General features: G+C 36.5%; 3 protein-coding genes across 6 annotated transcripts; all 3 read left to right on the top strand.

The window, feature by feature from the left end:
• The first annotated feature begins 2,533 nt into the window (after positions 1-2,533).
• LOC133854919 (transcription initiation factor IIE subunit beta-like) lies at positions 2,534-6,288 on the top strand. The gene is made up of 5 exons (XM_062291193.1): positions 2,534-2,690; positions 3,569-3,826; positions 4,587-4,718; positions 4,854-4,970; positions 5,502-6,288. The coding sequence occupies exons 2-5, from the start codon at positions 3,569-3,571 to the stop codon at positions 5,847-5,849; spliced, it is 855 nt and encodes a 284-aa protein (XP_062147177.1). The 5' UTR covers positions 2,534-2,690; the 3' UTR covers positions 5,850-6,288.
• Positions 6,289-7,882: 1,594 nt separating this feature from the next.
• Positions 7,883-9,053, top strand: LOC133854855 (F-box protein CPR1-like). The gene has a single exon (XM_062291125.1). It carries the CDS (start codon positions 7,942-7,944, stop codon positions 9,043-9,045), a length of 1,104 nt encoding a protein of 367 aa, XP_062147109.1. The 5' UTR covers positions 7,883-7,941; the 3' UTR covers positions 9,046-9,053.
• Positions 9,054-16,755: 7,702 nt separating this feature from the next.
• On the top strand, positions 16,756-23,683 carry LOC133853709 (uncharacterized). Of its 4 annotated transcripts, none has more exons than XM_062289721.1 (11): positions 16,756-16,929; positions 17,672-17,783; positions 18,915-19,042; positions 19,371-19,510; positions 19,637-19,705; positions 20,014-20,152; positions 20,374-20,436; positions 20,516-20,559; positions 22,142-22,232; positions 22,326-22,381; positions 22,811-23,683. In XM_062289721.1, the coding sequence occupies exons 1-9, from the start codon at positions 16,824-16,826 to the stop codon at positions 22,226-22,228; spliced, it is 888 nt and encodes a 295-aa protein (XP_062145705.1). In that variant the 5' UTR covers positions 16,756-16,823; the 3' UTR covers positions 22,229-22,232; positions 22,326-22,381; positions 22,811-23,683. The 4 variants fall into 4 exon arrangements, with proteins under 4 accessions (XP_062145705.1, XP_062145704.1, XP_062145702.1 ...); XM_062289720.1 differs by having other exon boundaries at positions 22,691-23,683; XM_062289718.1 differs by having other exon boundaries at positions 22,142-22,242.
• Positions 23,684-26,801: the final 3,118 nt, after the last annotated feature.

Here is a 26,801-nt window from a genome sequence, read left to right as displayed (position 1 = left end):
CAAGCTCTCAATTCTCTCTCTCTTTCCGTTCTCTCTGTTCTCTCTCTCTCTCAGTGTTCTCTCTCTCTCCCTCTCGCTCTCTCTCTCGCTCTCGCTCTCTCTCTCTCTCAGTGTTCTCTCTCTCTCTCCCTCTCGCTCTCTCTCTCGCTCTCGCTCTCGCTCTCTCTCTCTCTCTCTCTCTCTCTCAGTGTTCTCTCTCTCTCCCTCTCGCTCTCTCTCTCACTCTCGCTCTCGCTCTCGCTCTCTCTCTCTCTCAGTGTTCTCTCTCTCTCCCTCTCGCTCTCTCTCTCAGTGTTCTCTCTCTCTCTCTCCCTCTCACTCGCTCTCTCTCTCTCTCTCCCTCTCGCTCGCTCGCTCTCTCGCTCTCTCTCTCTCTCTCTCTCTCTGTATTGCTCTCTCTCTCTCTCTCCGTCAGACGCGCACCACCGGCCAACTCTCCGTCAGGCGCGCACCACCGGCCAGCTCCCCGACCACCGTGTGGCCGGCCTTCCCGACGGCCTTCCCGACGTCGACGTCTCTCTCTCTGTCTCTCTCACTCTCTGTCGCACTCTCTGTATCTCTCTCTCACTCTCTGTATCTCTCTCACTCTCGACGTCGAAGGAAAAAAACAAAAAAACAAAAATAAAAGACTCCAGAATATTAAGTATACGTGGCCCAAAAAAATATAATTTTTTTTTTAAAAAAAAAAATACATTTAGCCGCGTGTATTAAAATACACGCGGCTAACCCAAAAAATATAATTTTTTTTTTAAAAAAAAAAAAAAATACATTTAGCCGCGTGTATTAAAATACACGCGGCCAATTGTTAGCCACGTGTATTTTAATACACGCGGCCAACTGTGCAGTTAGTGTCACCCGAATCTGCCACGTGTATTTACGTGGCCACTTGCATGTGGCCAACAGTTCGCCACGTGTACAGTGACCATACACGTGGCGAACTGCAAGTGGCAAAAAACAATTTTTTTTGTAGTGGACATAGACAACCGTAAATTTTTGGATGGAAGTACCATCTCTGTCTTAAGCCAAAACCAAGGTACTATCTGCGATACAAAATAAACATGGGACAAAAAATAAAAGAGTTAAATCACATGGGTGAACCTATTTAACTCTAAATTTTTTTAAGATTTTTCCTTTTAATAAAAATTAGGAAAAAGTACACATAACCCCCTCAAACTACCACATCATTGTCAATGTACCCCCCAAACTACCAATTGTGTCAATCTCCCCCCTTAAACTACCAGAAAATGTCAATGTCCCCCTAATGACAAAAATGCCCTTCATAAAATTATTAAAATAAAATAAAAACTAAAAAAAATTATTAAAATAACAAAAAATTATTCCAAAAAAAAAATTAAAAATTAAAACTGTTTATTATTATTTTTTTTAAATAATAATTTTCAGTTTTTTTTTTAAAAAAAAAAATTGTTCTTTTTTCGTTTCTTAATTAAATAAAAACTGGTTTTCTTTTCATTTGTTTTATTTTTTAAAAAATAAACAAATAAATTTCAGTTATTTTTTGTTTTTTCGTTTTTTAATTTAATAAAAACTGGTTTTTTTTTCATTTGTTTTTTTTAAAAAAATAAATAAATAAATTTCAGTTATTTTTTGTTTCTTCGTTTTTTTTCTTTAAACAAATTTGTTATTTTTCGTTTTTTAATTTAATAAAAACTGGTTTTTCTTTTTTATTTTTTTCATTTGTTTTTCTTTTTTTAAAAAAAAAAATTCAGTTATTTTTTGTTTACTTTTTTAAAAAAAAAATTAAAAAATTTGTTCTTTTTTTAAAATATTTTTTTTTTCGTTTTTTATTTAATTTAATTTTTTTAATTTTTTTTATTTTTTTTAGTTTTAGTTTTAATTTTTTTGAATTTATGAGGACATTTTTGCTTTATTCAAAAAAAATTAGGGTCATTTTTGTCTTTTTGTTGGTCTTAGGAGGGACATTGACATTTTCTGATAGTTTAAGGGGGGAGATTGACACAATTGGTAGTTTATGGGGTACATTGACAATTGAATGGTAGTTTGAAGGAATTATGTGTACTTTTCCCTGAAAATTAATTACAAGTTTAAAAATTAATATTTTAATGTCACGTGGTAAAAATGTTGACGTGAAACAAACGAAGGGCAAATTTTAGCCGGAAAACAAACGTAATCACTCGTTTCAAATTCGCTAACAACTTATTTTTCCCAAAAACATATATGGCTTTGGGTTCGCATTTTCAGCCCAATCCACGGTATCTGTAACACGCCTGAGGTTACTTTGATTATTTTGGTAAATTTGTATAAAGAACAATGGAATTCAATGGATGGAGATTGTATTGAAAATCAATGGAAATGAAGAATTACAAGTATGATCTGATTCGAGGTAGATCGGACCTCCCATTATCACTAAGCTAATCACTAAACTACTCAAGAACTAATCACTAAGGCTAATACAAGATCATAACAATTTTCATCCCCTTCTCTTACAAGAAGCAGCCTTTTATACAATTCTCCTTAGCCCAACTAACTAACTGAATTGTAACAGTCAGCCCAATTGCTCAGCCCAATTGCAGTAACCAATTCAACTACTAGCGGCCCATGGCCAACTATACATAAACCTGTTACAGTATCCACCTCAACCCCGCCCAAATCACATTCTCTCTCTCTCTCTCTCTCTCGTCGACGGACGCACAATTCTCAGAGACACCGAGGTACTCGCTTCCGGTCTAAAACTTTCAATTAGTAAATTCTTAAAGACTTTCGAAATTGCTGTATTCATTTCTAGGGTTCAGTGGTTTAATTTGTGCTTTTATCAAGTGCTTTAGAGGGATTCTCATTACTTGCAGTAGTTGTGAAGCTAAGGTTTTGTCCGGTTAAATTAGGTTTAATTCAGGGTTCAGAAGGGCTCAAATGCGTTTTTCTTTGTTTGAAAAACTTGGGTTTGAATGTTTATGTAAGATTTTGTGCTTCTTTGGTGAAAAATTGTTGGGGTTGGCTGATTCATACTGATAGGGATTGATCATGTAAATTCACTTGTGGGCTTAGAGCTTGCGATTTGAAGGTTAACAAAGACCAATGATTTTTTTGGGTACTAAATTCATCCATATGCTTGTTCTCATATTTTAGAGGTTTTAATTTCTTATTCAGAAAATGGCTTGGCTGATTAGTTATTAGTTGTTGATTTGGTGTACTGTGACGAATATGAGTCTTTTTTTTCTTCAACTCGGTTACCTAGTTAAAATTCAACCATGGATCCATCATCCAAGTATAAACATATAGTATGTGACTGGCCTTGTTATTTCTACTTCTTTCATGAAAGTTATGTTATACAAAAATGGGAGTTTTCAGTGTAGACATATGTTTGTGTGAGCATGCAGTATGAAGTTTTCTTAGTAACTTATGGTAATGTCTTGATTACTAGCTGTTTATTCTTCCTGAATTATGACCCCAGTATTTAAGTTTTGGAGTCGTTTTGGCCATTTAGTGATTCCAATTTAATTCTTACCTTTTACCATCTTGTTCTTACATTCTTAAATATCAATGGTGGGTTTGAGCAGCTCTTACTAAAAGAAAACATTTTTATGTCTAGATGGCATTACAGGAAAAGTTAGATAAATTCAAGAAGCAGCAAGAGAAGTGCCAGTCAACCCTCACGAGCATTGCAGCATCTAATAAGTCCATAATTCAGAAATCCACACCTGTAGCTGCAGCACTGTCAACCAATGCAAGAACCCCTGCTCCTGCCGTTAAATTTTCAAATGATACAGAGAGACTTCAACACATCAACAGCATTCGGAAAGCCCCTGTAGGAGCTCAGATCAAGCGTGTTATAGATCTGCTACTGGAGGTTTAAACCCAATTCTCCCCGCCTTTATCTATACATATGTATTGCCTAATGCACTAGTTATTCTATTGTTATATTTGCAATGCCCGTTGCTGAAATGATTTAAAAGTTGTGTGTCTACTGCACAAAAAAATAAATAAATAAATAGTTTAGATGCTGTTCGCGGTTGATTATCTCGCAAGCTTATAGTGATAATTATACTTAGAGGACTTTATAACGAAGCAGCTACTGGTAATCTCTTCAGTTGGAGGCTTAGATGTGGTGTGGTGTTATTCTCTTTGTGCCAATAGTTCAATTATTTTGTCTACCAGAGACTTGAGCTCAGGAAATTTTAGATTTTAATAGGTCTTTACTTGAAGCTGTTACAGCTGAAGTTAAGTTTAGAAAAGAGCAAGATAGTTTCGTCTGGAGTTCTGTTATTGCATATGATTCTACTGATCTTTTCTAAAAGTGATTATATAGTTATCCACTTTCATCAAACTGGGACTATTTTGTTTTGTTTTTTGCAATTAATTGGGGAAACTCAAAACCTTGTTTATATGGCATTGATTTTAGGGGGAAACTGATAGTATTTGATAGACAGTTGTACTTTGAATTGAAGGTAATTATAAATTATAGATGTTTGAGGGCAATTTGTATTATGGTTTTGTTTACTGTAATAACGGGGTATATCAAATCATTAGAAATCAACATGAGTTACATTGCCCTAGTTGGACCAGGTGAATGCTAATTACCACCAGCTGAATGCTGTTTGTATTTGCAGACTAGGCAAGCCTTCTTGCCGGAGCAAATAAATGAAGCATGTTATGTTGACGCAAATGCCAACAAAGCTGTCTTTGATAGTTTGAGGAATAACCCGAAAGTTCACTATGATGGGAAGCGTTTTTCTTACAAGGTAACATTAAACTTATGTAGCTGCAGAACTTTGTGGACTTATAACTATTTTGATTTAGTATTTAAGTTGTATTTAGTTTTTTCTGTATACCTCTTTCATGGTGGGTAACATTTTGACTTTTGATTTGGTCTACAGTCTAAGTATGATCTAAAGGACAAGGGTCAGCTTCTTTACTTAATAAGGAAAAAACCGGAGGGGATCGCTGTCATTGATCTTAAGGATGCATACCCAACTGTGATGGAAGACTTGCAGGTACATGTAATATTTGATTGCCCCATTTTGTTTGATGAACTTTTACATCATGATATTCATGCTTTCATAATAGCACCAGAATTTTGTTTAGAGAAGTCTGGAAAAAACTGCTACACCTTTTAGCCTTGTGGGTGTCTCGCCCTTTCTGTAAGGGATAGTCTTGGGTTTAAGTTATAGGAGTGGGGGGATTTGGGAGGGGAAAGGTTATCCCTCATTGTGTGGCCTATAAAAAACTGATTGACGAAAAAAAAAGAAGATTGCTAGAAAAAGCTCATGTTGCATTGAAAGCCGCTGAACAAACCTTTGAATTCTATTGATCTGATTTTCTCTGAGTGGACAACTTTCTGAGCATAGTTAAGATGTGACTGGTGACTCTGTGTATTGGTGGGACTTGAAAAGCATCGGAAGTAGTGCTTTCTCATAAGTTGATTTTCCTTGCAAAAAAGGGTATGGGTACCCTGGTACTAAGTGAGAACACAATCGATTACCTGTTTCTCTTGCAATAAATTGTATGAACTTATTCTTCTTAAGGTTTTGAAAGCTGGGGGTCAGATTTGGCTGCTATCAAACTTCGATTCCCAGGAAGACATTGCTTATCCAAATGACCCCAGGGTGCCCGTTAAGGTGGATGATGACCTTAAACAGCTGTTTCGGGGAATTGAATTGCCTCGTGATATGATTGACATTGAGAGGGATCTCCAGAAGAATGGGATGAAGCCTGCTACCAACACTGCTCAGAGGAGGGCCAGGTCAGAGGTTCAAGGCCTTTCCTCCAAGCCCAAGCCCAAGAAGAAGAAGCATGAGATCACCAAGAGGACAAAGCTTACCAACGCCCATCTTCCAGAGCTTTTCCGGAACCTAGAGAATACTAATTCTTGAAGTTCTGATGAGCCATTGTTGAACCGTGCACAGAAGGTCAATAGCAGGCCGCAAATTTAACTTGCTGTTGTGCTACTTGCATCAGTTTTGTAGATATGAAGTGTTCTAGTAGTTCTAAACCCAAATTGATTCTTGGGTCTTTGCCACTCGTGATATTAATGGCGGACACGGGTGGGGTGTCGGCAGGGAAGCTTTTGAATACTTGGTGGGAAGCGGCCCATCTGACTACATGGTGTGATCTTATTCCATCGGCCATCTGTTGATATGTAATGAAAAAGCCTATATGGTCCAACATTGTAATTCCAGACTTTGTTTGTAAATTTAGCCGAGTTATTTTGTTTGCCTGGAAGAACGTAGTTCTTAGCGTTTTATCCTTGAGGATTCATTCCAGGGAATGGGCGAGCCCTCACTAATGCAATTGATTCATTCTGTTTTTGTAGACATTGAAGTCGGGGCCTCAGTGCTTCACAGTTCACACTATGCTGAATTATTATGAAATCTTAAGCCAAGAGGACGAATCGGCAAATCATGTGCTTTAGGAACTTGCATCTGTTCAAGCAACAAAACATTAACATGCACTAAGGCAAAAATAGATGGACAAATTTTTCCTCTAAATTGGGTTTGAGCCTTAGAGGAAACTCTTCTAACTTAATATATTAAATTGACTTTTGTCCCTAAGACATGTAATTCTTACAAGTACTTTCAATAGAATTAATAAAGCATGTGATTCTCACATATCATTTTAATAGATTAAATTAGAAAATTTTGTCCAACTCAGTTATGAGAAAACTATCCAATGTAAATTGTGTACTATAAAAAGGATCGTTCACGGACGGAACTAAAAGGGGCAAGGGGCAATATATATTGAGAAGTGCTATACTTATCAAACTTTTTTCTCAAAAGTTGATTCCCAAATGAATTGTCAATCATAGATAAAATATATTATTTTGGAAAATGTGTCACTATCTCATAAAATAGTAACACATCATTTAGAACTAATTTTGAGAAGTAGAGCATTTCTCATATATATATAACAAATCCTGGTTTCATGTCGTTGAAAGCAAGGAATGGACGAGTCCTCACTAATGCAATTGATTCATTGAACCTCTGGCTTGATCCATCTTCCAACGCCATTGCCATTTGGCGTTGGTAAACTTTTGGACGACCATCCACATTTTACAAAAAGAGGTGTAGCCCGACGACCCCACAATTTATTCTTCTTTTCTTTTCTTTTCTTTTTTCTTTTTTTTTTTTTTTTCTATTTTGTTTGCTTTTCTTTTTCTTTTTCTTTATATTTTATATGTTTTAATATTTTTATATTTTATTGTGAGTGACTTGTGATACGATTGGTGTTGACATGTCATCGTAACGGATTTTGACAACTTTTCTAACGGAAGTTAGGTGTACAGGCTTATTTGTATTTTTTACTTACCTCATAAAGTTTTTAATAACAATGTGAACCCCAAGAAGCTGATTGTAATTTGGTGATACCATATGGACTAACTTTATATTTTTCTCTATTTGTTTTATAACTCAAACTTGTTTCTTTCTTTAAAATCTTAAAACATGAGAGAGAGAGAGAGAGAGAGAGAGAGAAAAGATAAGAGAGTTGTATTTTCTATGAAGATTAGGTGTTTGGGCAAGGGTGCTTTCTTTTTGTTACAAATTTAGTAGAGGTATATTAGGATTAAAATACCTTAGAGATAATAAGTTATCTTTATTGATAATATTAGGATTATGATTAGAATTTAAATATTAGAGATAATTATTATCATTAGAAGTGCTTTATTCTAGTTAGTCTTTTATTTTTATTATGCATTTTAAATGTCTACTTAAAAGACACCATAAGTTCATTAAAAGATTATTAAAATTAGCAAGTAGCAGCCCTCTCCGAGCCCAAGTGGTAAGACTAAAGACCGACCCAAGTCACCGACTTAACCTTAGTCCCACTCCCACACAGTCGGTGTCCGGATATACATAAAGTCCTCCATCATCCTGGCCTATTGAGGATTGATTCCCTCAACCAGTCAACCTAATATCCTGCGAAACCCACCGTCCAAATTGCAGAAGGAATTTAGTGAGGAGATCGAAGATGTCGATACCGGAAGATCTAATCCCCGAAATACTTTCCCACCTATTCCGACTACCCGTCAAGTCTCTGGTACGTTTACAGTGCGTTTCCAATTCATGGTTTGCCCTGATCAACGAGCCACGTTTCATCAAGATGCATCTCGAGTCCAACAGCGAACGCACTCTCCTTGTTCAGACATGGAACTGTAAAGCTGATCGGCCGCTAAACTACTACTTGGTCGACCTTTCTGACGAGAGTCGGCCCGTGAAGATCTTCCCGCCATTCTACAATCCAGACAGATTCTCCGAGATCGTAGGCTGTTGCGATGGCTTGGTTTGCACCCGCACGTATGATGATGAAACTGTGATTTGGAACCCATCAGTCAGAAAGTACAAGAAATTACCCTCTCTACCAACCGTACGCGCTCCTGGTCTCCCGCCCAATTTTGAATACGGATTCAATTTTGCATTCGGGTATGACCCGGTCAAAGACGATTACAAGGTTTTGAGGATTGTGGAATACTTTGAAAGCAGTGATGAAGAGTTTGCAGGGGCCTTTGAAGTTAAGGTATACAGTCTGAAAGCGCATTGTTGGACAAGTGCACAGGACAAATGGCCTTACAGTGAGTCGCGTATTTCTTCCGCGGGGCCGGTTTTTGTGAACGGTGCTTTGCATTGGTTGGTTAAGACTGCGACTCGAGGGATCACCCTTCTCGCATTCCACCTCGCCACCGAGAAATTCCAAGAGCATAGGCTTCCGGTTGAACCGCAGTCGGTTAAAACTTTGGAGGTTTTGGGAGGATCGCTGTGTGTTTCCGCGTATGGACCGGACGCGGACGCACAATCCATTGAGTTTTGGATGATGAAGGAGAGAAGTTGTTGGAGTCGGCTTTGTACTGTGCCGACTTTCCACTACGAGAAGCCTCTCAAGGCGTGGCGAGTAGTGTTCTCAACGACGGACGGCCAAAAGGTTGTGATGGAGATGGATTACGGGTGTAAGAATCTCTTTTGGTATGATATTAAAAACAACACACGCAATATTTTCCTCACGCATATTCGCAACAAGCGTTGGATTGGGACTTGTGTGGGAAGCCTCCTTCTCCTCCATGGTGATAGTGTGATTTGAATTCAATGCATCGCGTTTCTTTTTGTCTTACATTTTCCTCTGTACCTGAATCTTTTCTTGTTAATGATATTTCCATTAATTTTTTTCATGTGCTCGGGTGTTTGTTTATCCTGCTAATTTCTCCATTCATACTTCTGTAGCCAGGTTGAGTAAACACCGAACAAACAGTGTTATCATGGCCAGAGAAAGCAAATATTCCCACATCCCATATCCTGTCAATCAAAATTAGAAGGGGAAAATAACTCGGTAGTTGCTCCTTATAATGAAATGCCAACTCTCTTATGAGAGAAAGATAGAGATCACAAGTTGCATAACCATATTTAGTTTTCCAATGTCAGAAATATTGCATGATCAGAGTCCTCAGTTTGTAAATCTCAGAAATACTAGCTATCTCCTGATCCATCCATTTTCTTTCCTAGTTTCCCCAACATATTTCCAAGTTTACCACAAGCAATGGGTGAATCATCCAATGAGGACCACATATGATATGAGAAATAAACAAAACTAGAAGACAAATTATGAAGGGCATCAAAGCAAGTTCAAATGGTTATGATATCAAATCATTAGAACAACTCTCTGGAACTAATTTGTATGAACTGAATTGAAGGTCGATGCCTTGATTGTGCGATCTGCAGATCCTGAACCAGTACAAAACCATGTATTACTTGGATCAAATGCAATAGATCTCACCCATACCAAGTGGCCGGCCAGTACTGATGACCTACAGAATGAAATTGTTTAGTGTTAAAATGGCTTAAAAGCAAATATATATATGCAGCAACATTAGCAACATATATTCAGTTAACAAACATAATAAAAGAAGTCAGCGTGCTAAAAGGAGCAAGCCAATCTAAATTGTATCACAGGCATGGCCAAACCAATGACGATGAGTATGGTAATCACTATTTATTATAGTTAGTAGAACAATAGGAACTTCCAAGACTTTTTTCCTCAATTTTAGCTGCCTAGACACTCGCACAAGTATTCATTATTTTCCTCATTTTCAATTTTATTTTGCATTGCAACCTTATCTGCCTAGACCATCATATTGAGTCCACCTTCCACAATTCAGAAAAAGGAACAGAATTTCAAAATTGAGACTTGAGCATAACTAATTGCATGTAGACCACGTTTGGTGTAAATTGAAAATGGCAAAATAAAATAATAATAATAAAAAAAACTACCACAATTGTCCAACAACCCACAGAGGAGGGCCAGGTCAGAGGTTCAAGGCCTTTCCTCCAAGCCCAAGCCAAAGAAGAAGAAGCATGAGATCACCAAGAGGACAAAGCTTACCAACGCCCATCTTCCAGAGCTTTTCCGGAACCTAGACAATACTAATTCTTGAAGTTCTGAAGAGCCATTGTTGAGCCGTGCACAGGTCAATAGCAGGCAGCAAATTTAACTTGCTGTTGTGCTACTTGCATCGGTTTTGTAGATATGAAGTACTGTTCTAGTACTAGTAGTTCTAAACCCAAATTGATTCTTGGGTCTTTTCCATTCTTGATACTAATGGCAGACACTGGCAGGGAGTCAGTGGGGAAGCTTCCGAACACTAGCTGAGGAGCGGCCTATCTAACTACATGGTGTGATCTTATACCATCAGTTGATATGTAATGAAAAAGCGTATTTGGTCCAACATTGTAATCCCAGACTGCCACAATCAATTTTAATTTGCTTGTATAAATTTAGCTCAGTTATTGTGTTTGCCTGGAAGAATGTAGCTCTAGTGTTTTATCCTTCTGTAGAAGATTCATTCCAAGGAATGGGCGAGCCCTAGCCAATGCAATAGATTCATTCCATTTCGGTCGACATTGAAGTCAGGGGTCCTCAATGCTTCACAGTATGCTGAAACATTATGAAAGCTTAAGCCAAGAGGACAAATTTGGAAATCATGTGCTAGCAAAAAAAAAAAAGAGTTAAGTGGACAAATTTTTCTTCCAAATTGGGTCGGAGGAAACTCTTTTAACCAAGTTTATTAAATTGACTTTTGTCCTTAAAATATATAATTCTTATGTGCACTTTTAATAGAATTAATAGATTTGAACATTTATTATAAATTATTACGAATCAAGATATGTGTTATTAGGCTGCCCGAATTACACAAAAAATTGAACAACTTAAGAGAGGGTGTTTCGAAGCCCACCTGCCTCAAACAAGTGAGGTAAAGATAAGTGGGCCCTACATCTCCTTCTATTAAGTTATCTCCTCCAAGTTCAAGTTCAGTGCCCTCATCTGCACCACTCTCGTTGGGACTAAAACAGTTGAACACGCTGTGAGAAAATCTGAAGGCAAAAGTTTGGCCCACTTGAGTGACTTTGACTTGATGGAAAACACAAGTCAATTTACGTTACAAGGGGTTCTCTTCCCACGCATTAAATCAAACTATTCAGCATCCCACTGTTTCAATTCTTTATCTTTACTGAACCTTAGAGGCTAGGAAAACATGAAAGTTGGGAAGGAATTCCCGGCACAAACGGTGCCGGAATGCCGGAATGGCAAGAAGTATACATGAATCTTGTGTTTGGAATTGCGATTTCGTATACAATAAGTGCGATTTTAAACCAAATCACAGAATATAAATCGTTTGGGAACTGCGTTTTTAAAAATCGCAGAAAATCTGTTTTTTCAAATTACAGGTAAGAATGTACTTTTTTAAAAATACAAAATTTTAAAGGTTAATTTGCGATTTTAAAAGTTAAACTACGATTTTGCCAAACGCTTAACTGCGTTTTTAAAAATCACTTTTTTCAAATCACACATTTTAAAATCGTTATTTTATATCGCACTTTTGGAAATCGCAACTCAAACGGACCTAAAAATCTCAAAACCCTTTTGATATAAACCCAAGGCTTCAAGCAAAGAAACCGGCCACCAGCCACCCCGGCCAGCCTAAAGCAAAAGGCCGCACTTTACAGAGCTTTTAGTGGCCTAACACAAAGATACAACCAACCCACAAGCCCCAGCCCATCCACCCCTGATCAAGACATTGAAACCCAAGCCATTTTGGTTAAATCCGTGAATCAGGATGGCTCCCAAAGCTGTCAGACTATGTTTCTCATGGCCGCTGAAGATGGGTACCGAAGATTTCTGCTTCTGCGTTGCCCGAACGTCGGTCTAGTCATATTGTCGTTGCAAGCAGTCGCCGGAAATCGTGCTTTTGGTCTTTTGGAAGATTGAGGGCATTTCCGTCAAGTTTGGTCCACAAAAAAGCACGTGTGGAACTTTCAGGGTAAACGGAATAAGTTGACGGAATGACTGCATTACAAATTTTTGAAATTTTGTTGGGATCTATTGCAATTTTTTTCACATTGAAAGTAAAATTGCAATTTTAGTGAAATTTTGGAAGGTAAATGTAATTTTCTCATATATATATATATATATATATATATATAAAAGAAACACTAAGACCACAATTTTGTTGTGTTGAGTCTAGTTGCATTTCTCAATTAGTGGCAAGAACGTTAAAAACAACGTTCTTGATTCTCAAGACCAACGTCAAAAACAAGGATGTTCTTCTTACCAAGGGGGGCTGCGGTTTGTTCATCGATAATTCCGGCGACATTCAGTCCGGCAATAATACCTGCATCCTTGGTAAGTTCGTAGCCTGCTCTGTATGATGTATATTGAACACAAAAACTAATGAGAAAAGCCAAAATTAACAACACAAAGAATCACAAATCAACAAACTGAGAATGACGACTTACTTTCTTCCTATTAGCCTTTTGAAATCAAAGATGGTCCTTTTAGGGTTGACGGCTGCCAGGTTCTTTGCAACCTCACTGATCCATTATGGGTGATAGCTAGTGTTTTCTTGGTAGTTGGCTATGATTTCGACGGATTATGATCTTCTCAAAATTATTTATTTGAATTTGAGAGAATTCGGCATGTGATTGTAAGAAATCACTTATGAAATTTATTTGACCAAATAAAAGTTAGTTTGTCCAACCACTTATGTTGGGAAAGCCGCCTTTCCCAACAGCGGCAGTAACCAACCAAGAAAGATCATTCCCGACACGCCAGTAATCGACCAAGAAAGATTCGAGCAGTCCGAGTATCAGATGCACGGTTGACCGAAAGGAGGCAATGATTATGAGGCCGGCTGAAGGACGCGATTAGGTGACTAAACCCCGGAAAATCCGGGATTCACTGAAAGCCCATACCTCATCAGTAATAAGTTAGCTTATCAGTCACTATTGGGAGTGTACCTAAACACTGTTCAGGTCAGAAGAAGTGATGTTCCTTAAAAGCTGGAATAACCTTACCTAGCCATAATTACAATGGCCTATAAATAGCAAGACCCAGGTGCAAGGTGAGGGCTCTCTCTCGGTTTTTTTGCTTTCAATTCCAAGAAACCTCTCTAAAAAAAATAGTGTGAGACTAATTTGAGCGTCGGAGGAGAAGCGTGGGGAAACCCACAGTGTGTTCTTGCCATTTTGCAGAATATTATCCATCCTTCCTTTGTAGCTGGAATTGTTACGTCTTCAGTCAGGACTACATCAACTTATTCGGTCAAATGAGTTTTATAAGTGGCCACTCACTATCACGTATCCGAATTCTATCTAGCAAATAATTTGAAAGAATTCAATTCCATTTTGACATGCTGTGTTTGTGCCCCAACCACTCTCTACCTGTTACAAAATAGCCCAACTGTTCCCAACACACAGTTACATTCAGGCCACCTAACTCATACAAAAGATATATTTTCAAAAAAAAAAAAAAAAAAACTCATACAAAAGATACAAAACACAAATCAACTAACATAAAACGCAGTCGAAGCGGTCGTTTTATTCGATAATAAATAAAAATTACATTTTTATTTTATAATTATTTTACATTGTTAGTATTTGGGGATAATTGCACCGGAGGTCCCTGTGGTATACCATAATTATTTTTCACTCCCTATGGTTTAAAAAGTTCACTGGAGGTCCTCGTGATATGCAATAATTACAAATCGATCCCTGGCGTCAAATTCTGTTAAAATTTTTAACAGATTCCGTCAAATGCCACGTCAGCGCCACGTGTCGTCATCTTATTGGTGACACGTGGCGCTGACATGTCTAATTTTAATAAAATAATATAAATTTATTAAAAAATAAATAAAAAATACTTATTTTTTTTTAAAAAAAAAACAAAAAACAAAAAAAAAAAAACAAAAAAACAAAAATGGGAAAGGGGTGGCCAGGCCACCAACAGCCCATGGGGGTGGCCGCGCGCCACCCCCAGAGGCCGCCGGCGGTGGCGCGCGGCCACCCCCAGTGGCCGGGGGTGGCGCGCGGCCACCCCCAAGGCCCAGGGGGTGGCCTTCGGGCCACCCCTAGATCTTCTAAGGGTGGCCCGATGGCCACCCCCAGAGGCCACCTGGGGTGGCGCGCGGCCACCCCCAGTGGCCGGGGGTGGCCATCGGGCCACCCTTAGTAGATCTAGGGGTGGCCCGAAGGCCACCCCCTGGGCCTTGGGGGTGGCCGCGCGCCACCCCCGGCCACTGGGGGTGGCCGCGCGCCACCCCCTGCAGCCACTGGGGGTGGCGCGCGGCCACCCCAAGTGGCTGGGGGCGGCCAGGCCACCCCCAAAGGGGTGGCTGGGCCACCCCTTCAGCTTTTTTTTTTTTTGTTTTTTTTTTGAATTTTTTTTATAAAAAAATAAGTATTTTTATTTATTTTTTAATAAATTTATATTTTTTATTACGATAGACACGTGTCGCCATCTTATTGGCGACACGTGGCGCTGACGTGGCATTTGACGGAATCTGTTAAAAATTTTAACAGAATTTGACGCCAGGGATCGATTTGTAATTATTGCATATCACGAGGACCTCCAGTGAACTTTTTAAACCATAGGGAGTGAAAAATAATTATGGTATACCACAGGGACCTCCGGTGCAATTATCCCTAGTATTTGAGTGACAGTTTCAGCCAGCTCTTTAAATCTTTTAAACAATAATTGATCTGATGGTTAGTTAGGACCGCCAAATCAACATTGTAAGATAATTGTGGAATAAAAATGTAGTATACAGCAACATTACTCTTCTTCACACTACTTTTATTAGTTTTGACAAAAATTTCTTTCAAACTGAATTGGAATAATTTCTTCAATTTCAAAGAGTTTCATGCGTTTTTTATCATATGAAAAGCACATTTTTTTTAATAGCATGTAATTTTCACATTTTTTTTAATAGTATTAAAAAGGATTAAATACCTTACACACCCCTATGGTTTAAAAACTTTATTTTTTGCTCTCTCAATTTTCATTTTTATCGCAGGAGGTATATGTGCTATGGGAAAAGATAGAAATGGTATCTCCATTCATTTTTCCGTTCAAAACTAACATCCTGTTATGTCATCCTACACGTGTCGGCGTACCTGTGCGACACCTGTCCCCAGAGCCATGTTAGCGCTGACGTGGCTACTATATATATATATATTTTTAAGGACTTAAAAAAAATAAAAATTAAATTAAATTAAAATAATAATAATAATAAAATTCTTCGTGCATCTCCCTTATCATTTCCACCATAAACGGGCAGAAGCCCTCAAACCCTTTGCACACATAAATTATCTAAAACAAAAACAAAAGCCAAAAAAAAAAAAAAAAAGCCCAAACTTTTCCTTTAAATTTGGGTGCGAGAAAATTTCTCAAATTCAACCTATTAAACATTTTCATTCGGATAGTCAAATGTTATTTTGGTTAGCCAGATGCTTAAATGCGAGCAAAATGAGTTGTATCTGGTTAAACAATTTGGAAAAAATTTGGTGAGTTGTTATAGCACTCACCAAATGTAAAAGTAAAGCATTTTTTGTTAAAAAAAATTGATTTAAGTAATTAAATTTACGTCTTTCTATCAGCTTAAACTTTTAGGATAAGTAGTGATTTAACATGATATTAGACCCAAAGGTCCTGAGTTCGAACATTGACTTCATCATTTATATCTCATTTCAATTAAATATTTCACACTTATTAAAAGGTAGTCGGGAGTGTTAAAGTATTGATTAAGTGATTAATTTTACCTCTTTGTATCAACTAAAATGGAAAGCAAGTTCGCTGAGCCGGATGCGAATGCTTTTAAATAGATTGACATGTGTCTATTAGCATGTGAGAAACACATGTTATTTAAATAATTTGTGCTTCTTATATGCTTTTTTAATTGCATTAATAAAAAAACATGTATTTCTCACATGTTTGAAGAACACATGTCATTTCTCACATTTTTACATGTCATTTTTATATCTCATTTCAATTAAATATTTCACACTTATTAAAAGGTAGTCGGGAGTGTTAAAGTATTGATTAAGTGATTAATTTTACCTCTTTGTATCAACTAAAATGGAAAGCAAGTTCGCTGAGCCGGATGCGAATGCTTTTAAACAGATTGACATGTGTCTATTGGCATGTGAGAAACACATGTTATTTAAATAATTTGTGCTTCTTATTTGCTTTTTTAATAGCATTAATAAAAAAACATGTATTTCTCACATGTTTAAAGAATACATGTCATTTTTATACATGGGTTTCTACAAATCAATTTGTAGAAAATTTATGTCGTTTTTAAAATATCTATTTTTTTAAAAAAAAAATAAAAATTATTAATTTAATATACCGAATTAGAAAAAATTCTTCCGGAATTCCAAATAATAAGGCGGCAATTGAAGAACCCGTTATTTTTAAGTAATCGTTTTTCCTCGTCCACCCATTTGAGTAGTGTGAGTTTGAGGCGTGTCTGCTCCATTTAACGTTGGAGATATCAAAAAACGAACGCACTCATCAACCAGAGAACCAAAATGCTCAGTCAAGCTCCCCATGCATCAACAAGCTCTCCCGTTTATCTCATCCACCACCCTCTCCGCCTTAACACTACTGTTTCTCCTCGCTCTGCTTCTTTTAATGGTGGGTTTCATTACTGTCCTCACGTTTTGGATATTGAATTATATTCATCTGCGCGTCAGCACTTGATTTGGGTTTTTTCTTTTCTTTTCTTTCTTTCTTCTTCTTCTTCTTCTTTTTTTCTTTTCTTTTCTTTTTTTTTTTTTTTTTTTTTTTTTTTTTTTTTGTATATTACCATTGGTTCAAATGTCTAAGCTTGTAGGAAATGCTCAATTCAATCTCATATTTGTTATTCTAATGGTGGGTTTCATTACTGTCCTCACGTTTAGACTATTGAGTTATATATATCTGAAGCCAGCACTTGATTTAGGTTATTTCTTCCTTTTTCTTTTTATAAATTACTATTGATTCAAATGTCTAAGCTTGTAGGAAATGCTCAATTCAAGCTCATACTTGTTATTCTAATGGTGGGTTACTGGGTTTCATTATTGAATTCTGCATGCCAGCATCTGATTTTGGTTATTTATTCTTTTTTCTCTTGATAAATTTCCATTCGTCCAAATGTCTGTGCTTAATTGCTTATAGGAAATGCTAAATATAATTTCTTCCTTGTTATTTTTAGTACTTCCTCCCATGTGTGAGCCCAAATTTGTTAGGTTAATGCGCGAAATTTTTAGCTTTAAATAAGAGGTAAGAGTAATGTCAGAGTCAAACTCAGCTGGTAATATGATAATTAGATACTAAACATGAATTTAATCACTTAACCTTTATTCTACCATTTTTTGTGGATACTATTCTATTATAGTTTCTCGAGTGAATGGAGTCATGAACACGGGGCGGAGTCAGGCAATGAACAGGCGAGTGGTAGTTTCAGCCTCTGAGGACCAGAGCTCGAACTCCAAGTTGGATCGGAAAAGGTTCATATAGTACTTTAATTCTTTTCATGAAAATTTATATGGGTATCTGAATGAAAAACAATTGTATCAATCAAAAGCACCAATAGTGCTTATTTTGTTATCCATACATTGTTTTTTCAGATTTTAGAGTGTCATTGTGTCGAACAAATTAAGGATTAGGCTAATTGTCTGTCAAAATTTGTCCGGGATTATCAGTGTTGCTGATAGTTGGATTTGACAGCTTTTAATTATGATGATGTAATCCTAATCTGTAAGGATTACATCTTTATCTAAATATCTTATCTAGTCTAAATAGAAGTAGTAGTTTGAATAAGAGTCTTATATCTTCTAGTGAGAGAAGACGAGTAATAATAATTGTTTTCATTTAAAATTCTATTTGAATAGCAATAGGTTATCTAGCTGAATGTATGGAATAACTCTATCTAGAATAGAGTTACACTCCTATGGGGAGTTTGCTAGCTTTATTGTGTATTTGAAGGAAGGATTATGGAATATATGTTATGTTGAATTTTGTTAAGTAAAATACAGTCTCACTATGTTTTTTGGGAGTTCCTGGCTCACTCGAAATAGCCAACTTATCTATTCATGTGTTTTGTATTAATTGGTTCACATCATATGATGGGTGACATTTTAGTAGTATGAATTGACATACATGTCGCTCAAACCTGAGGGCACTCAGAAGTATACACTAATTCTTACATTTAAAACTATAGGTAAAAATGGTGGGTAACCTTTGTGTTGCCAGGGCTCCTTTTACATGCCAGTCGACAATGAGATTTATATGTTGAATGGAAATTATGGAATACATGTACCAAAACTGGCACATAAAAGTTACTGATACGTTTATTTTTGAATACCACTCTTAATCCTGAGAGTTGATGCAAGTTGAGTTATATCCCCATATCGGTTTCTTATATTTGCAGTGCCCCTGAACTTAGCAATATAATATAGTTTTCTAGGCTGTTTCTGTTTGTTTCGTATAGATTCTTGCATACATTGTCCCTGGCAACCATAAGCATCACATTTAATAGGTTCTGTTATCAAGTTCAGTTTTGCAGTTTGATGCATATGATTTCTTTCATTAGTATGACACTGCGGCTTGTTATTCATGGGGTATTTTTGTTTATACAGAAAAGTTGTGGAACACATTTGTCTGCTCAAAGCAAAGGAGAATTTATCTGATAAGGAAGAGAAGGATATGCTGGATTATCTCTATACAACTCAATATCAAATGGGTGGAATTGTTGCAATATCATTAGGTGAGTTTCTGCTTCAGATAGAATGCAAGGACACATATTTTATAGCTAACATTGCATGAATGAAGCCTTATTTTCTTTTCATGGCATCAAAAAATTAAATATGTAGTTGGAGCTCCAAGAACACCTTTTGATGGTACTGAACACCAGTTCAGTTTGGTAGCTTTTGCAGTTGCTCGACCCATGCTGATAAATGGGCCTATGTGCATGACCTATCAATTGATTTGCAATTTCAATGAGGCACGTACATATGCACACACTCTCACAGACACATACATATATTGATTGATTCATCTTGTATAGAGAATAGATGTTCTAATTACTCCTGCAGGACGTATCTCAGAAGAAAATCTCGAAAATTACACGCATGCTGTCTATATGCGTTTCCAAAGGAAAGAAGACCTTGCAAAATTCTATGAGAACCCTTTCTACTTGGGAGTTCTCAAAGGGCATGTTATGCCTTACTGTCATGTATGGTCTGACATGTAAACACTGATACTCTGTTCATACTTCATTTCTTCCAGTTTTCTCTGAATCCCTTGCCTCAGATTTCATATTTGTGCAACTTATTGGGCTGATATTTGCCTCTATTAACAGGGATTAGTCAATGTAGATTTTGAAGCTGAAGTAGAAGATGATATCCTTACTATCTTTCGAAAAGGAGAGGTAAGGTGTGATGTACTTTGAACTTTGGCTTTAGAGATGAAACGGGAATGCTTTGAATTTTGATTTCCCTGTGGTTTTTTGTCTATAGCTCATTGCTAATCATGCAGATGCAGAGAAGGGATTAAAATGATATGAAATCATATATGTCTTGGTTATTGAAATTTATGTTTCCGTTCTTTTACCATTTTGGAACCAAATAGAATCTTGAGTTTCCATTATGAGTCCCACATGTTGCAATATGGTGTTTGTTCTTGGTTACTGGTATTGAATTGTAATATCTAAAGAGGTTCATATTACTTTCGCGACAGGAATTCAACTATGGTCTAGAGTTTGTGCTTTTGATTTCATTTGTTAATAATGCAATTGGTGGACCTGTTGAACATGCACTGGCTTCTTTTGCAAGGCTGACAATTGGGTTTCCATCCTTAATTGTCCAATCTACTCAAGGTGTGTGAGCTGAAACCCATCAATTGTTATGCTGCTTGGTGGCCTTCCCTGAGCAGGCTACTTTGAACTAAAACAGTTTATAGATAATCTATGTTTCAAAGCAATTCCAGTCAACCCTTGAGACTGTTTGGATCATTTTGTTTCTTGGTTCCTATTAGGAAAAATCTTATATATTCAATTTTTTAATCATGACTCGTTTCTTATTAGTATTTGATTGTCAGGTCTCAATTTAAATCTCGGCAATGAGGAATATACACATGGAATAGTGATACGATTTCGGTCACGTGAGCTCTCTTTCAGATTTATTATCTAATTATATGCCACCTCCATTTGTTGACTGCTTTGTACTGGCATATTTTGCAGTCGAGGCCTTTGAGATATTTATGGGAAGTTCAGAATACCAAGATGTAAGGATCCTAATCTTGTGACTGCACACATTTTTGTTTGTAAGATTTCGCTTGTTGTTCAGTTTTTGTGGTATAAAATAGCAAGCATTTTATTTTCAATTCTGTACATGAGTCATTCAAAAACCCTAGTTGTGGTGAAGAGCAAAAAAGATGAATAATGTGATTTTTCCGTGAACAAATTTATTCTGCAAACTTGCTTGAAAGAAATTCCGCCTCATTGAACTGATAGGTTCATGCACCCACATCTAACCCATGCATTATTTGCAACTATCCAAGGAAAATACTAACCACATCCGCGCTATCATTCAAAAAGAACTAATCAATTTTTTGAGATTCACTAGAATCATTTATAAAGCTTAGTCTCAGCTAGTAAGGAATTAATGTGGAACTTAGCATCCATGAGTGCCTTTATAATCCGCTCTTTATAAGAGCTATTCATTTTTTCAATGTGGGACTAAAGTGTTATAATCTCCCCCCTCCCCCCTTTAAATCCCTGACGTTTTCGTCAAGGCTACATCATGCAATGTTTCAGTACCATATGGCGTTTTTAGGTTGTTCTAATATCATTTTTAACGACCCAGAAAAAGTGCTAGCCATATCTGCGCTATCACTCCAAAATGACTAGTTAATTTTTAGAGATTTCTTAGAATCACTTATAAAGCTCAGTCTCGCATAGTAAGAAACCAATATAAGACTTAACATCCATGAGTGCCTTTATAATCCAGTCACTCTATGTGGGCTATTTATCTTCCTACTGTGAGATTGAGGTGTTGCATTATTCTTCTTTACATGGTAAGAGAATCCAGTTCATGCATTATTCTTTTTTACATGGCAAGAATTATTGCATGGTAAGAAAAGAAAGAGAATCATGGATAGCTGGCTCCAAAAATTTATGGAAAACACATGTTAGTTGACTCCTTAATTAGTTTCCCTTTTTACTTTAAATCATTGAAATAAGCAATAAAGCCGATTAGGCATATCACAATATTTCACTTTCCTTTGTAATGCTCGGGCGTTGATGGCCCCTTAGTATTTATGTGTTGGCGGGCCAGTAGGGAGGGCAGGGCAAAAATCTTTCAAGCTCTTGTAATAAGATTTTCCTTAGGAATCACTTTGGATTCCCTCAACAGTAAATTCAATAAAAGTGTTTTTATCATGAATGTGGATAAGGATTCCCAAATGCTGCCATTTTATTAGATAATATAATTCTGAATTCTTTGGCTTAATAAGTTGTTTTATGATAGGTTTCTATTTATGGTCCTTATCTAATGTAAGTTCCGGTGCAAGTTTTAAAATTTACTTCTTGAGACTAGTTTCAGACTTGGTCAAAATTGATAAGTAAAATCCAAAATTTCTTGGGAGATCTGGAAGTTTTACATATGGATAAGGGTGAATTTCTGGAACTTAAAACTTTTTAAAAGCTGTAGAACTGAAAAAGAAAAGGAAATGAAAAAAAACTGAAGTCTTCTAAAATTTTCAAACTAAATGCCTTCTTCCAATTTCAACTCAAGCTGTTGCATATTTATCTTGTAAAAGAGATTGAGCAGCAAGAATCTAATTAGCTTTGAATTTTGAAAAACAGATGTGGAGGTCTAAGTTCCATCCAATCACCCAGAAAACACTTTCTATTCATTTTTCTGTAGATCCAGTGGGCACTGAGATTATGTAGTGAGGTCCTTCGTGGTTTGTATTAATCCCTTGAATTTTCATTTGACGCCTTTTTGTAAGAGTGCCTATATCTTATAGTTTACATCAAATTGTTGCAGGTTTTGAAAACTCATTCTTCCTCATTTTGTTCAACATTCTAAGAGTAGGTGTACAGGTCAGTTTTTCATCCTCTTATATATATATATATATATATATATATATATATATATATATATATATATATATATATATATATATATATATATATATTTGTGGTCTTTTTTGAGGGGGGAGAGAGGCGAAAGATTTACTGGTTTAGAATGAATGGTAGGTTAATCGACGACTGACATTTTTTGGTTTCATTTATACACATTTGATACATCATTAGTTACATGAGTTTTCTCTACAAGTACATGTGAGTAGTTACAATATAAAAAGATAAAAGCCAGGTAAAGATTGAAATATTCAAATCTAAATCTTGTAGTTGCTGGATTCAAGTTACCTTCCTCTGTTGATAAAGCTGTTCGAAGTGATGAGGTTGTTTGTGTTGGGTTTATCCGAAGCTGTTGCACATCATCTGAAGTTGCTGTTTTTATCTTAACAGGGGGGAGGGGGAGAAGAGTGGCGGTTTACAAAGTTATGCTGATGCTGCTTTCTTGATTCTTTTGCTTGTCCTTTCCTATGTATTACTATAGATATATTTCACCAACTGCATTTTCTCTCTTGCACTTGTATGTGCATTTTCTTTAAGTGTAGGTGTCCATCTCTTGTTGCGTTTCTCTTCGACAAGAAGTGATATATTTTTGAAGAGTTGTTTGTAGCTTGTCTGCATATATTAACTGCAAAACACGCTCGGTATGTACTCTTGGACAGAGACACGACCTTTTGGTTAAAATGTTATTCATGTAGTTGGAGACAGGCCCAACTGCCAGGTACTTGATCTGTCCTACAGAATCCTGGTAGGGAAGCAATACGTTGGATGATACTTTGAACCTAATCAGTTCCATCCTTGGAAATTGATGGAAAAATATCCATATACAGGAAGATGTCTTCTGTTTACTTCTAATAATTTCAGCTTAACTCAGCTCATGGGAAGAACATTTCTGTATAGTGGCTCCATTGACTGATAAAGAATCATAGTTCTTCCTGTACAAGGAAGGTCAAACAATACATCTGAAGTTGCTGTCTTTATCTTAACAGGGGGGAGGGGGGAAGAGTGGCGGTTTACGAAGTTATGTTGAAGCTGCCTTCTTGATTCTTTTGCTTGCCCTTTCCTATGTATTAGTATTACTGTAGATATATTTCTCCAACTGCAATTTCTCTCTTGCACTTGTATGTGCATTTTCTTCATGTGTAGGTGCCCATCTCTTGTGTCATTTCTATTAGACAAGAAGTGATATGCTTTTGAAAACTTGTTTCTAGTTTGTCTGCATATATTAACTGCAAAACACGCACAGTATGTATGTATGCTTGGACAGAGACATGACCTTTTGATTAAAATGTTATTCATGTATTGGTGTCAAGCCCAACTACCGGGTGCTTGATCTGTCCTACAGAACCCTGGTAGGGAAGCAATATGTTGGGTGATATTTTGAACCTAATCAGTTCCATCCTCGGAAAATGATGGAAGTGTCCATACAGGAAGATTTCCCCTGTTTACTTATAATAATTTTAGTATAATTTGGAGCACAACTCAGCTCATGGGATGAACATTTCTGTTTAGTGGGCCGTGGCCCCATTGACTGATCATTCTGATCTGTCCTCTAGGTGCTTGCTTGCTAGGCTAGCCTTAGTCTTCTACGTGATAATACTACATAAATAAGCAAAATAAACATTTCAACTTGCATGTCTAATAAAACCTATAACATTCCTGTCTGGTTTTTAGCCAAGGAGATTACATCTTGGAATATGTCCAGAATGTATTGTTTGACCTGTAGAACTACAAACATGTTTAAAAAATGCAAATTAATTATTGTTACCACTATTTCTTTTAAAAAGTTTAAACTTCACAAGAGCCAAAATTCTGCCCCACCATTCAGGTTGATAATAGTAATTGAAAATTCATTGGGTGTGCATGAATTTGACTTCTTTCCTGAACCATTACAGTTTTTTTTTTTATACCTATACATACTTTGAGTTGGTGGCTGAACCCATTCATTCCATCTGTAGCACTTCAATCCATTCTTTTTTTAGCATGAAATTATTATTTAATTCACTTTCATTATTTGAACTCTTTGTTGCCTACTATTTCTTTATTACAAAACCTCTATCATCTACCTCATCAATTAAGCTCTTCCCCAGATGGGATTGCAGCTCTGCTGGGAAAAACAGAACTCCAGCAAATTACATGATTGCATTTCATCCATTGTTCAAGTATGCATGCATGCTTCATGTATTGTCTTTACTATATATATATTCTATCAAGTACAATAACATTTTCTTCAGAGACTACAATCACTCACATTCTTTCTCAACTCTATCTATTATACATCTCTGTAAAGGAAAAGAAAATGACTTTTTACTGCAAACTGCAAAAATTTAATCTTTCACCGAGTACACAAGATTTTCAAGAAGGCTGATCAGTTATGAAGTGGGTTTGGTCCCCCTGGAGTTGCTCGTAGTGAAACTCCATAAGCTGGTTTGGTATCATCTTTGCCGTATCTCTCTTGACCTTTTGCAGAGAAATGCCATGAAAACTGGGAATATGAGCTGAACTTCTCTGTTCCCTTTGTTTTCTCACTCACCCTTTCGTACATGTAGCGGCAAGTTGATTGCTGGCTGATTGTGAGTATGATCACAAAGACCACAAATGAAAGCCTGAGATATTGAGTTCCCATGATTCTAGTGATCGATCATACAGAACATGTCTTGTTGATAACAAAGGCAGAGGAAGCAAGCTATGATTTAGTATGTCCTCAAATGCAGGCAGGTCTGGTTTCTTTTAATATAGGATCAGGAAGCATGTGGTGAAGATAGAGCCAAAACTCTCAATTCATTCCATTGAAATGGCTGAAATGCCCCCTTCTTGTCACTGAATTTGCAACTCTAATGTGCATCTGTTTGCATTTGAATAAGAGAGGTCGAGAGCTACACTTTTTAACTTTTTTACAACATGTTGACACATGTCAACATGTGATCGAAGTCACGTCAGCTACTGAAAAAATTTTAACACCCTTCAATCAATCGCATACCGACATCTGTCAACAAGTTGTAAAAAGAGTTTAGGTTCAGCATTTTTCTCCGCATTTAGCTCAATTTTACAACTGTTCTAAATGACGATTAGTTGTAAAGCAGATCCATCATACGAGAATCATGCATCCCTGATGATTCAAAAAGGTCAAGATTGTGATCATGTGGATACAAATACACATGTATTCATGCCTAACTTTATGTCTATGATATCCATATGGGAAAGGTCTTGAGTTGAAATAATATGAGAGTTTGAAGGCTATGATTGTCCTTTTTTTATGCAGTGGAGTGCCCAATTGAAAAACCGTTTGTGAAGGGGGGGAGGCCGTTGACTTTTAATTAATGGAGCTGTAATTGCCCATATGGGTTTGATTATTCAACTTGGATATAATCAATATTGAAAAATTGAGGTACTTTCTTGGAAAAGTGCTGCTAGGTCTCGTTGACAAGTGGCGCCACATTCCCTATCATGGTTTTGAAAAATGTTAGAATTACAACAAGTACACAAATCTAAGGCACATTAGAGGAACCTACATTATGCACTTGTAATGCATGTATTATAACTTCAGGGTTTTTACCTTCTCACATGTTCTTGCTTCTAAACTGCTAGGATTTTGGTACGAATCCGAATTTTATACTGGTAATTTGGGTAAGTAATTGAGAGAAAATCTCATCGTGACCCATGTGTCTAAACAAGTTTCGGGCTATCCGAACACTTATTTAAGTAGGTAGATTCATTCGAAACCCTCTTTCATGTAGAGCCAGACAGATGTCAAATTCTGATCTTCTTTTGATGCACTTTCATGAAAAAAAAAATATCAGATCTATGTGTCTAAACAAATTTCAGGCTATCCAAACACTAATTTACGGTGAGCTCCCTCGAAACCCTCTTTCGTGCAAGGCTGGACAGACTACAATTTGTCAAATTCTAATTTTTCTTTTAATGCACTTTCACAAAAGAATATCATTTTCTTTGTTTTTTTTTTTTTTTTTTTTGAGATTATGATAGCAATAGTCCTACTACGTCATGAACAGAGGGAAATGATGATTCAGTGAAGGCCTAATTTTCCAAAAGGTTGAAAATTCAAGGAGCTTTTATAAATGTTTAATAATGATGTAGACCCAAAATGACGTGGTCTTGAAGACTAAATCCATGCAAAACAATTTCATTTTCTAGAATAATCATCATATTCTGCCCTGCACCGACCCATGAAATTCGTACCTTGTTAATGTTTCCAACTTAAGCTCCCATTAGTAATGGTAATAGGACCGACCCATGATATTCTGGTTGTAGAAGTGTTAGGTGAAAGGTTTTTATTATTATTATTATTATTATTATTATTATTATTATTATTATTATTATTATTATCTTGGTATTCAGTCATGTAACTCATAAAAAGAATATT

This window comes from Alnus glutinosa, chromosome 13 (assembly GCF_958979055.1).
Source record: "Alnus glutinosa chromosome 13, dhAlnGlut1.1, whole genome shotgun sequence".
NCBI lineage: Eukaryota > Viridiplantae > Streptophyta > Magnoliopsida > Fagales > Betulaceae > Alnus > Alnus glutinosa.
The sequence above is the reverse complement of the archived record's forward strand: the minus strand, read 5'-3'. Positions and strand labels throughout refer to the sequence as shown.